The 12,436-nt window shown below is 33.6% G+C and overlaps 1 protein-coding gene across 1 annotated transcript in view; it reads left to right on the forward strand.

Annotated features, from left to right (window-relative positions):
- Positions 1-12,436, forward strand: part of LOC124362835 (transcription factor Ken) — a 73,028-nt gene that overhangs the window by 40,198 nt on the left and 20,394 nt on the right. The window contains exons 2-3 of the mRNA XM_046817682.1: positions 2,091-2,406; positions 4,799-5,242. Coding sequence (XP_046673638.1) covers positions 2,098-2,406; positions 4,799-5,242 — 753 coding nt within the window. The 5' untranslated portion in view covers positions 2,091-2,097. The remainder of the gene's footprint in view (positions 1-2,090; positions 2,407-4,798; positions 5,243-12,436) is intronic.

Raw genomic sequence — 12,436 nt, forward strand, 5'->3', positions numbered from 1 at the left:
ATGCTGAACTTAAAGTACCGGATTAGATATCATTATCCTTACTGCTAGACCTCAGAAGTGGACAATAGGTCCAGTTATAATAATATAATCGTCGAAACAAGTATAGCTTTGTTTATTATTTTGATACGGAAACGAATAAAATCTTTTGAGGAAAGAAATATATTAAATTATACTGAGTACAGGTGGAGGTATTGAGGCTGTTCGTACATAAATGACTTATCGCGTGATTTCTGGTTTACCACCTGCGCCTTCATTTCGTTGCCGGCAATCGAGAGACGCAAGTGTGTGCTGCATGTTGCGTTCTTATAACTTTGTAGTTCCAGAAGATAACGACCATAAAATAATTTTAAACCTTCAACACTTTTATGCTCTTATTTGTGGTCATATAAATATAGGAGACGTCTTATTTAAGATATAATTAATATCTGTCCAATCACTCCCAGTTTTTACACTTGTACTCGATAGTCACAAATAAAAACTCAAACACTTCTGTACTTCTTCATATAAGTATTTAAAAGGTAAAACATTTCCTAAATAATAATAAATGTTTGGATGCCTATAAATCACATCACTAAAATGAAGAATCCCCCCCCCCCAATTATTTACTACCACCATTAGGGTTTATTAGGGTGTTTGAGGTTTAACTTTGTTCTTATAGGGTAAAACTCAAGATCAGTCGTATTGATTTTTGTAACAGTAGCATTATACAAAAAAAAAAGGTTTTGTCCTTAATTTTAGTCTCATAATATGGCTATGTTTAATTAAAGATTTAATTACACAACCAAATGATTTTTGGTTTTTTGATATTTTTTGGGCCATTCAAAAAATGTTTTTATTCTTCATAGTTTGAATATTTAAAAAGTATAAACATTACAAAAAAGTGTTTGTATTTGCGTAATTAAGATATTTTCAAACAAAACATTTACAGATATCTCCCATATTTCATAGTTCCAAACATGGTTGTAGAGTGAATAAAGGCATAAAATTATTTGAGGTATAACATTGCTTTTATATGGGGTAAAACTTAAGGTCATTTAACTACAGTTGACTCTTAACAAACATTGAGAAAATATCTCTCCTTGACAAAAATACGTTCTTACCAAATACTAAAAATACGTTTAAATTTGATTATATTTAAGCAGGATAAAAAACTTGATATTCTCATTTTCATTATTTTTAATGATCTTAAATATCTATGATGCAACCAATGAAATATTTATATGTAACAGAGAACATAAAGTGCTTATCCCATCGTACATGGAACGAATTCCACACCTGTAATTCTTTAATGGCTTGACTATGTGTAGTGGTACTAAAGTTCAACTAGTACTAAACAATGAAAGAAATTGTCAACATTTAAAAATGAACCATTTGTAGTAAATACAATTATCACAAGTCTTGAAGAGACTCACATTATCTATAAACCACGCAATAATATGGTTAACTAACTTGTAAGTTTTTTAGGGACACTATGGATTGCTCATATTGCGTTGGACTGATTTTAACCAAACAACTAATGTTCAGCTCGGAAGGTGACTGCAGCAATAATGTAGTTATTTACTTTGTAAGGATGTTAGGGACACTCCGATTGCTCATATTCTGTAGGACTGCCTTTGTTCCAGACAAAATAATAATGTTTGGCTCGGAAGGTGACTGCAGCAATAATGTAGTTATTTACTTTGTAAGGATGTTAGGGACACTATGATTGCTCATATTCTGTAGGACTGCCTTTGTTCCAGACAAAATAATAATGTTTGGCTCGGAAGGTGACTGCAGCAATAATGTAGTTATTTACTTTGTAAGGATGTTAGGGACACTATGATTGCTCATATTCTGTAGGACTGCCTTTGTTCCAGACAAAATAATAATGTTTGGCTCGGAAGGTGACTGCAGCAATAATGTAGTTATTTACTTTGTAAGGATGTTAGGGACACTATGATTGCTCATATTCTGTAGGACTGCCTTTGTTCCAGACAAAATAATAATGTTTGGCTCGGAAGGTGACTGCAGAAATAATGTAGCTATTTACTTTGTAAGGATGTTAGGGACACTATGATTGCTCATATTCTGTAGGACTGCCTTTGTTACAGACAAATAATGTTCGGCTCGGAAGGTGACTGCAGCGGTCTACTGACCTTGCACTACGGCAAGCACCACACGTCACTGGTGAACGAGATCCGGCAGTGGTTCGACGCAGAGAGCTTTGCAGACGTGAGGCTGCTGTGTCGGGACCAGGGGCTGCTGGCGCACCGCCTTGTGCTGGCCAGTGCAAGCCCGCTGCTGAGGCGTCTGCTGGAGGATTGCGGCACGACTATGCCCACCGTCACCATCCAGTTGCCGGACATTACTGCCGCACATATGAAGAGCACACTGGACTTCCTATACACCGGCCAAGCCTGCATACAGGTAGTGGCACCAGAACTTACATCTCTATACTTTTCCTGAATTACAGAGTTATACTGTATGTAAACCAATATAATAAGTATTTCTTTACTACAAGGAATGAAGAAAAATACATATTCTTATTACTAAAAGTGCATCTAGAATGCTAGTGAAAATGCATTTAAACTGTGGTTGTGATATAATATTGTAGTACTAACTCACATCTGGCAGTTCACTGACTGCAGAATCATAGAAATTAAAGGGTTAGTTGTCAGAGAGATTGTTTAGAGATGTGAGGTTGCTTCAATAGTAAGTAATACTTCTCAATGGAGAGATGGATTGGATACTGTAAAACCATTTGATTTCTTGTATCACTGAAAACTTTCTTGTCTGGAAAAGTCCTGTTTCTTTCACAATAACTCTATTGTCAAAAATAAACTTTAAAGAAACAATTAATTTATATGTTGTTGTGAAAATAAAACACACCCCCTGGTGGAATGTGAATTTTATTCTGTTTGGAAAAATGCTTATGAAATCAACACTCATTCACACAAATGAAAATACAGTAAAATATTACTTTCACACAATAAAATTGTATTACAACTATTATGATTTCAATTGATTAAGATACTGGTAGGCTAACTGAACAATGTAATATAATGTAAATGAGCAGGTAACATAAGTTAATCTCAGTTTATCAACAAAACAATGTTGAAAGTTTGGCTTTGGTAACAAATTCATACCACAATACTGTATGCCTTCAGTAATTTTGTTCGGATCTGCAGACTTCTGATTGCATTATCAGAATAGCTTTTCAATATTGAGCACATTTAAAGATGCAGCATTCTTTTCTGGAAGATTTTTATTAAAATTTCATAATTATATAGAGCTGAGAAAAAGTCTGGCATTCGATAAATATTTGGCACTTTAAAAAGTATAAATCAAACTTCAAGAAGATGATTTAGTAAGGAGGTGCACTTGCTCAAAGTTTGTAAAAGTATAATTATTTGTATGACTACACACACAAAAAATATAATTTTTTTACAAGCAGGTAAAATTAACTCCTATACTTTATTATTAGATTACATTACAGGTGATTAATTAGTAAAGCATCATCCAATTAAAAACTTTGAGGGAGTGTAGTTTCTGATCAAGTTTTAAACTGTTGTATTCAACTGATACAAAATCTATGGGCTTACCTTTGAAATTTCCTCATGATGGAAAAAACAAGTGAAACGCATCTTGTTAGTTACAATGTCAAATATTTTGCTGCAAAGTTTAATTATATTGCGCAGAATATTTCTTTAAAATTGTTCTTTTAAATTGTTAAATGTATTCAATACATCTGTCCATTATTAAATGTGTCCAACCCTGTGCCTGTGTGTTATACAGAGTAATTCATCAACAAATGGTTTCCCACCTTTTAAATTTTATAAATTTAATAAGTTTGTATTCAATAAAAATGAATAATACAACAACAAAACAACATTTCATCAAACTAACCACTCATTGACTTTGCTCTCCAGTGTTTGCAGGTATTGTTGTGAGGCCTTGTTTATTTTCCATACCCTGTCTGAATTCATTTTTGGGCAACCTTCCCATCCTGTTCCTACAGTGTTATCCAATACTTGGAGGTGAGATGCTATTTAGGGGACCTCCTGGGTATGTCTGGTTAATAAGGCCCCCCTGTCATTTGCACTGCAACGTGATAATGTTGCTCTTAGGCACTACAATGAAGTTGCAGCATCCAATGTAGCATTCTTCTTGATTTAGTCAATATCACTTAGTTATTGGTCAGTATGTCAATATTTAAAGATCAGACATCTTGGGTGCTTCAGATTTATGTTGAAGCACAGAGATGTCTTAACTGGATTGATTGACTTTGGAAAGTGCCAAATTTCATCTATTCATCAAATAAAAGTGATCTTGCTTTGACACGGCTACATGTAATCTTAGAGACTAATGTAAATGTTTGATGAAACATAAAGAACATGGTATATATAGAAACTACAACTCATTAAATTTTAAAAATACAAGTAGCAAACAGGATTTCTTTGTAAGTTATCATAAAAGTTTATGACGATATCCTCTCCACTAGTTTTAGAGTAAACCCATATTGAAGTCACACAATTTCAGTATTTAAAAAAAAGGGATGAAACTCATAACTCATAAAGTGTATTTAACTGTTATCTTATGAATTTATTCATACTATTGTGTATGCATAATGTTCTAGTCATTCCAATCAGAAATAATAACAATTTCAAAACTAAATGGTTAATTTATTTATTGATTATTGATTATTTTTAAACACAATTAACTGAGATTCTACAAGTATCTTATTTCTGTGCACTCTGTAATAATGTAACAGAAATCTGACAGTTCAATCTTACTATTGTATTCTCTTTTTACTTTACAGCCTACAGACATTCAAGGGGTCGTGGAGGTGTTTGAACTTCTTGAAATCAAGTCCGAGTTTTGGGGAGGGAAACCATCAACGGAGTCCAACACTGACCAACCGGATGTGACGGTGTTTAAAGATTTGTACGACAAAACAAGTTGGGCTACAAAACCGAGTGGACAGGAGGAAACAAGTGCGGAAGAAAATGTTGAACCGAGTAGTGTAAAAGAGAGTGTAAGTGCGAGTGGAAGCTCTAGTGAAAGTACTAGTACAGTGTGTGCTTCAGCGGCGGTTAAAACCGAAGTTGAGGTGGACGTAGACGTTTGTTCCGAAGAAGAACCACCTAGTGAAAAAAGAAGAAGGAGTAGTAGTTCCTTATTTCCAGTGAATTTATCTTTAAGTAACCCGGACAATAAAGAACATTCTAATTTAAATTCTCCAGTATCGGACAGAGACTCAAGGGTAGGTACAAAAATGTGCAGTTTTTAACTTGACATAAGAGATATCATCTACTAAGCATCTCTGTTATCTACTAGAAATAGAGATCATCTACTAAGTATGTATAGAATATCAGTTTGTTTTAAATGAAATTTTATAATATTAATTTTCGACTAATTGATATGTGAATGGCGAAACTCATTCTGGTAACGTTTTCATACATGATGCAGCAACACCACCAGGTAAAGGTTAATAAATTGTCAGTTTTTTATATTTATTTTTATACCAGCCAAAAAAGCCTTTTCTTTAAGTTTTGAGTATTTTCTTTGACGTTTTCCTTGTTTTAGAATATCTCCACACATTTCATGATACGATCTTGACTTTATCAGACAATGGTAGCAAAATGGAGTTAAGGCTTGGTTGTAAGTAGAAAAGGAGAATAATTCTCATACCTCACAACTTAAACTTTACAGATTTCTTGATTTTGAATTAACCAGTACATGTGTTACAATATAAAAAATTGTCATGTTTTTAAAAATCAAGTTCACATTTTTCTCTTAATAACATATACACTATTAATTTGAAAAGATATTTCTCAAGTTTTCATATTTAAAGAAAAAAAATCAATGATAGTTTTACAACTATTGCTGAATCTTTATAATCTTAAACATATACTTTTTGTACATAAACCATATTTGAACACATTCACGATGACGGCTTATTCCAGGACTTTTTTATTTGCCATCAAATTTTTCAATAATAATGGCAAGATAATAATTTTTTTATGTCAAACATCTAAGTATAACGAGAATTGTAGCAATGCTTCTAAATTTTGCACAAAGACTTTTATTTCAATAGGTTTTTTCAATGTTTCTTCACGTACCCAAAGTGGTATCTAAAAAATTAATTTACCTTAAAAATTAAGCAATCGTGGGGCCGACAGGATACATGATAGTGGGATCACATTTAACAATCCAAGACAGGAAAACAATAAAACTACAATAATGTAATGCATACTAATGTGTATCCCATCGGGCTCACAACGTACTTTACAAAAGTCCGGCAGTTGTGAAAGATCACGTGTACCCAATGGGGTCATCGTGAACATGTTAAGTTATAAAAAATAATTATTCATTCAAGTTATTACAGTTTATCCCAGTGATGCAATCTAGAAATCTATTAAGTATCAACATTTTTTTCCTTACAGTTCAATCCTACCGCCGAATTGTCCATAATATTATTGAATTATAAATTTACCTTCTGACTTTCCTAAATATTGTGACATTGCAACATGTTTCGTCCACATTGTGACATCTTCAGTTATCTATGCTTTAGCGTTTCGTTGTAAGGTAAAAATTTTAACAAACACAAAAAAAACAAAACAAAAATCGCTATGATGTGGTGGCCTCATATTCGCGCATGCTGGACGTATAGTTTTCAAGTACTGGAGGAAGGAACTTGTTGTAGACGAACTTTGTTCACCAACCAATAATTTTCAGGTGCAATGTCTGTCGCACAATGAATTGGCTTAAGTGTTTATCTTATCATTCAGTATGTTGTCAGGGTCACTTTTTACTGCTTTGTATATTTTGTAATTTTCAAGTGTAGAGATTAAACTACTTTTATTGCATTTGTGAATTACTTGTGTGTTTTGATTTATATAAACTGTTGATTCTCCTACAACATAACACTAATGTGTGTAACCTGAATATGTTGACAAAACACGTTGTAACGTCACATTATTAAGGAACATCAGAAGGTAAATTTATAATTCAATGATTTTTTTAAATTGTGGTACTCATAAATTGTTGTCTCTGGTTCTATTTATTTTTTAAAGAGCCATTTCACAGTGAAATTAAATTGAATGTTACACCATAATAACAATGTTAAAGCTAAAACATTGTTAATGCAAATCCAAACGCTTTTGAGTTTTTCTTCTAATGTAAATAGCGTTTAAATATTTAAACAATTCATAAAAAGTTTACACTCAAATCAAGATGACCACCAGTACAGATAACACTTAATCCAAGTGGCAAACTAAATAATGTGTGTATCAAGTAAAACACATGTTTGTCATATGTCATTTTTGTTACATGTAATTCTTCCACTACAAAAATTAATACTAAAATCTGTATGTAATTTTTTTTCAGATATATTGTTACAAGAATTTATCTGTTTGATATCATTATTATTCTAGAAGATACTTGTAGTTTAAGTTAGTATACTGTGCAACTTGGTCTGGTTAACTATAGGTAATAGACTTAATCTTTCCATTCCCAATGATATAGGAAAGTAATTGTTACTAAAAATAAATGTTTTATAATTGTTACCTATTTATTAAGACTTATATGGTATTTTCATGGTTAGTAATGATGTTCTGCTTCATTGTAGTTTTATTGTCTAATAGATCAGGGGCCCCAGAGGTTATGATATGCCAGCATTTATTACTGCAGTTTTATTGTGCGATAAGATCAGTATAAATTCAAACTTACAAACCCTACAGTGCATGATTTTTTTTTATTGGTTGGAAAAAATTTATTTCGTTAGAAAAATGGTCCTTATACATCATAGAAAATAGTTTTAAAATTCCCACCACTCATAGAGTGCAAATAATTTGGAAATTAAAAATTATGTTCCATTTGGGCAACAACATGCAGTGTGCTGCTCTACAATATACCTTGTTATGCACACAATGCATGCTGTAGCCATATGGCAACGAATGATATTTCATCACAACTTTAATTGTATTTGTTGTTGCATATAAAAAACAACACATATTACATTTAAAACACATTTTTATTTCTTATTACTAACATTTCCTTTCAAAATATGATATGTCACAACCTTACATTTGCCATTGTCTATGTTCGGGCCTGACTGACAATCTCAGTGCCTGACCAGTTATCAAAGAGTATGATATTTGACAAAACAGTTATTTGTTTTTGTTTAAGCACAATGGAACTGTACACTTAACACACTTTATAACAGTAAACCCCTTGCACTGTTCCATTTTACAACGCTGTTTTTTTTCTGTATGGTCTGGCCAGTGTCCAATGTTGTCCAATCTGACTTCTTTAGGAGGACCAGAAACAAGCCACAGCTTTCTTAGGTTTCTTGCTGGCAAGTGAGGGGCGGCCTCTTGTTGGTGTTGTTGTCATTCCGAATTTGCATAAAACTTTGAGCTAGTTGTAACCGGAACATAGCTAGTTTTAGGTGTGGTTCTTGTCTTTCTTTGTGGACCCGGACGTAAATTAACCATGCATTTACAACAGTTAAATCCAGCAGGTGATAAAACAGTCTAATGTACCATTTCTTGCTTCTCTGGATTATCTTATATCTCCCAAGGAGACTATCCAGGAGGTCAACTCCACCCATATGTCTGTTGTATTCAGATATTATATACTAGGACAGTTCACTTCCACATGCAATTTTCGAGATCTATCATATCTCCTGACTTTTTGTTTCTGGTTCAACCCCTGCAAATGTTGACAGGAGGTTGACACACTTATTGTCTTTCCAGGATACTGCTGCTATCTTTCCCATTCTTCATTTCACCCACATACTCCACTGATTGGCCTCTTACCATGGATTTTTTGAGTTTTTTTGTCAGGAAGCGGACAGTCTGGTATACGATCTGTTCGTACGGTTCCAACGCAATGTACACCCTGGGACAACAAGTAGTCACAAAGGCTAATTGAGGTGTAATAATTATCAAAATATATTTTATGATTCTGGTGAGGTTTGAGGATTCTGGTAAGACGCACAACGGTATTACCGGTTGCTCCGATGTCGGGTTCATTAGGCAGCCTTTCCTCTTCTCCTTCCTGGCCAGTGTACACCTCAAAAATTATACGAAAATCCAGACATACCTGACAGTACATACAGAATAAAACCATATTTATGAGGTTTTTTTTGGCATGTAACGAATGAGAAAATGTCGGGCTTTTGACGAGCACATCTGTTCATTCACATGCAACTCTCTCCTCCACTGGAATAGAATTGAATCTCTTCCGTATGGTTTCAATCACAGGTCTTATTTTGTGCATCCGATCATGGCCAGGTTCGTTTCTTGGTACTAGTAGAGAATTATCGTTGAAATGCAGAAACTGTCTGATCTTCTCAAATACATTTAGTGGTAGGGTCTCTACAAACAAAGATATCGATATAGATCTGTTCCAGTACAATCGCACATTGCTAATAGGCATTATGGACGAAGCAATACACAGTCCAATGTACTTTCGAACATGCTCCTCGGTCACTACAAATGGGTTGCTTGGATTTGTTTGAGTTGAAAAAAGAGAACTTTGTGATGCTATGTGTTCAATAAGTTCTTTGGGGAAAAAATACAAAAAGAAATCTAGAGGTGAGTCAAGGACCTGGACATCATTGGGTAATTTACATTCACCTTTGAATGTACATTCAATTTTTGGAAGTGCCTCTTTCTTCCATGCCACTGTAGATCTTAGTTTTACTTACTTTTTTGGGGGGTTTATATGTTACACTCTTAGTATAAACTCTTTTGGCACTGCCTTTTGAAGATGTGCCAGGTTTTTGGGTTTACACAGAGCTTCTTTTTTGTCTCATATGTTTTGCCACTTTCTGTATCGGAAAACCTGTAGAAGGACTCCTCATCCGTTTACAACCTTTTCCTAAAAGAGGAATTGCTGTATGATCAACTGTAGAGCACGTAGAGGATTCAGTAGCTATTATAGACACACTTGGATGGTCAATGTCAGGAGTAGGCCTAAGTTTAGATGGTGAAGTGTAACTATGATCTAATATAATATTTTTAATAGTCATACCGTTTTCTTGTGCTGTTGTTTATTCCCACCGTCAAGTTTGTGTTATTTGTTGGCCGAAACAGCAGTCATCATATCATCTATGTCACTATCAGATTCAAAAAGATCTTATTGATATCAATTAGTTCACTATCACTGGCTCCTTCAATAAAATTGTCCAAGCAACTGGTGTTTTCAGCATCTATGGTTCCTCTAAAATATTTTGTATTTCATCCAGTTCCTCAAATATTTTATTAGTATTGAGCTTAGGATCACTGTCTTCCTCGTCTGATAAGCTTTCAACTTCACTTTCGTTGAAATCAAAAATATCGGCTTCACTGATATGGTCTTTGTCCGTTTTGGGACCTATAAATCTAACGTTATTTGCCATTTTATTTATTAAAATTAATAATAACAAACTAAAACATTAATTGCATAGATAACCTTTTCACAATAATTACAGTAACTGGTTGACATCAGTATAAATTGAGGTTATGTTCATGAATACCTATAGTAGGCTCACTGCATACTGTAGCCAAAAGTCTACACTCACATTTTGCACACAAATCCACTTGTAAACCACACAATGTCATTGAAAATCACTTTTAAACTAATATTTAGGATGCTGAATAACAACGTTGTATATTTTAATTGGTTATTTAGAGCAAATTATCACTGAAAACTAACTATCGAAAACAAGCAATCTCACGTGACTATAAACACTGCGTACTTCCAATTGGAATAAATATCATAGAGTAAAACAGCTGGGACAATGTATGTCAGAGACCTGCAAAATACAGAAGAGTATTCATTATTCACATTTAAATGCATATAGTTGCCAAACAGCTACAGATTTTTTTATAAGTAGCCATAGAAACTAATGTATCCAAACGGCTACAGTATGCACTGTAGGGAATACGTATTAACCTAATTTGTATGGTCAGATGATTATATTAGACTTTTATATACTGTACAATAGCATAATCTTTCTAACAAGATATCAATGACTATTGAACCAAATTTTATACATCTTAAAGTATCTATCAAATGATTTTGTCTTGTTTGCCATGATCTCAATAGAACTTTTTGTTGAAATATAATTAATATAAACACAAAGTTTGTATACTACACAGAACAACAAAAAATATATAAGACTTGCATTTTATTAAAACCATAGATAAATAGAAAAATATTGAATCTCTAAATACAATTATGTGTATTGAAGAACAGGACATGTAAAACTGTTTATATTGTGTGTTGCATATCAAACTCTGACAATTATAAATTTTTATCACAGTGATATAAAAGGAAAATATTCTGGACCAATAGACTGGATAAGGTGAGGAGTTGAACATTTTCTTTAATGTTCATAACATTTATAACTTATCACAGGGATGCTTGAAGAAATTTCACCTTTGAGGTGGAAATTTGGAGTTATGATCATTGGTTCACCACAGAGATGATTGAGGACATAGCATGCCAGTAATGATGCCTGATTTCAACCCTTTCAGAGACCAAACACTAACAGGATTCTGTGGATAGAGAGTGGAATGGACAGAGTTGTGTCCTGACCAATCTCCCTTGAACCTGACCTAAGGTTATTTTGGAATATCTCACCATCTAGCTAAATGACCTGATCTCCCCCTCCATTTTGGAGGTCACGGGCTTTTGAGCTTTGTGCAATAAACACAGTACAAGAATTAAATAGCTAACTATTCCAGTTCCTATTAATAAATTCAGAGATTTTAGGGAACGTTTCACTATTCAATATGTTTATTGTAATAGACATATTATTGCAAGCCTTGCCATTTGGGTTGCCTCTTTTCGGTTGTTTACATCCATTTTGTTCTTCAGAATTCGATTATTCTGCATGTTTTGATTACTATTTTTGTTCATATTCTGTGTCATAGTTTTACACTTATTAATTTAAACTGTGAAGGTAAAGGATTCAGGAAGAACTAAATATGAGCAGTGATATTTTGAAAACAATCGAATGATCGCTCAATTACTGTATTCATTCGATTATCCTATCAGCGGGAAACACCACACCACAACCTAGGCTTCCATTGATATTGAGCAGTAGATTGTTTCAGTTGAAGATTAACCACATACCTGGGAGTCTTTAAGTGAATTTCAGGTGAAGGTGGTCTATGGATCATATAATGTTTCCAAAGAAATGGCATATGTCATTTTTTGTGTGCAGCATTTAAGCTGAACCAAAGTATCTGAACAGATAATGGTTTAGAAATCTGAATTGGAGTAAAAGACCTGATTTAGTAACAAATCTAAAATGAGTTGTGGGTGACTGTTTTTAGGGCAAATCAAATTGTGCCCTTTTGCAGGATCCGAACACCGTTGTCAACTAGTTGTACAACCGTTTTTTGTTAAGCAACCAATATTCCATGTTTAATAGTCCCAATATGATTCAGCACACATGACA

This window comes from Homalodisca vitripennis, chromosome 5 (assembly GCF_021130785.1).
Source record: "Homalodisca vitripennis isolate AUS2020 chromosome 5, UT_GWSS_2.1, whole genome shotgun sequence".
NCBI classification, from domain to species: domain Eukaryota; kingdom Metazoa; phylum Arthropoda; class Insecta; order Hemiptera; family Cicadellidae; genus Homalodisca; species Homalodisca vitripennis.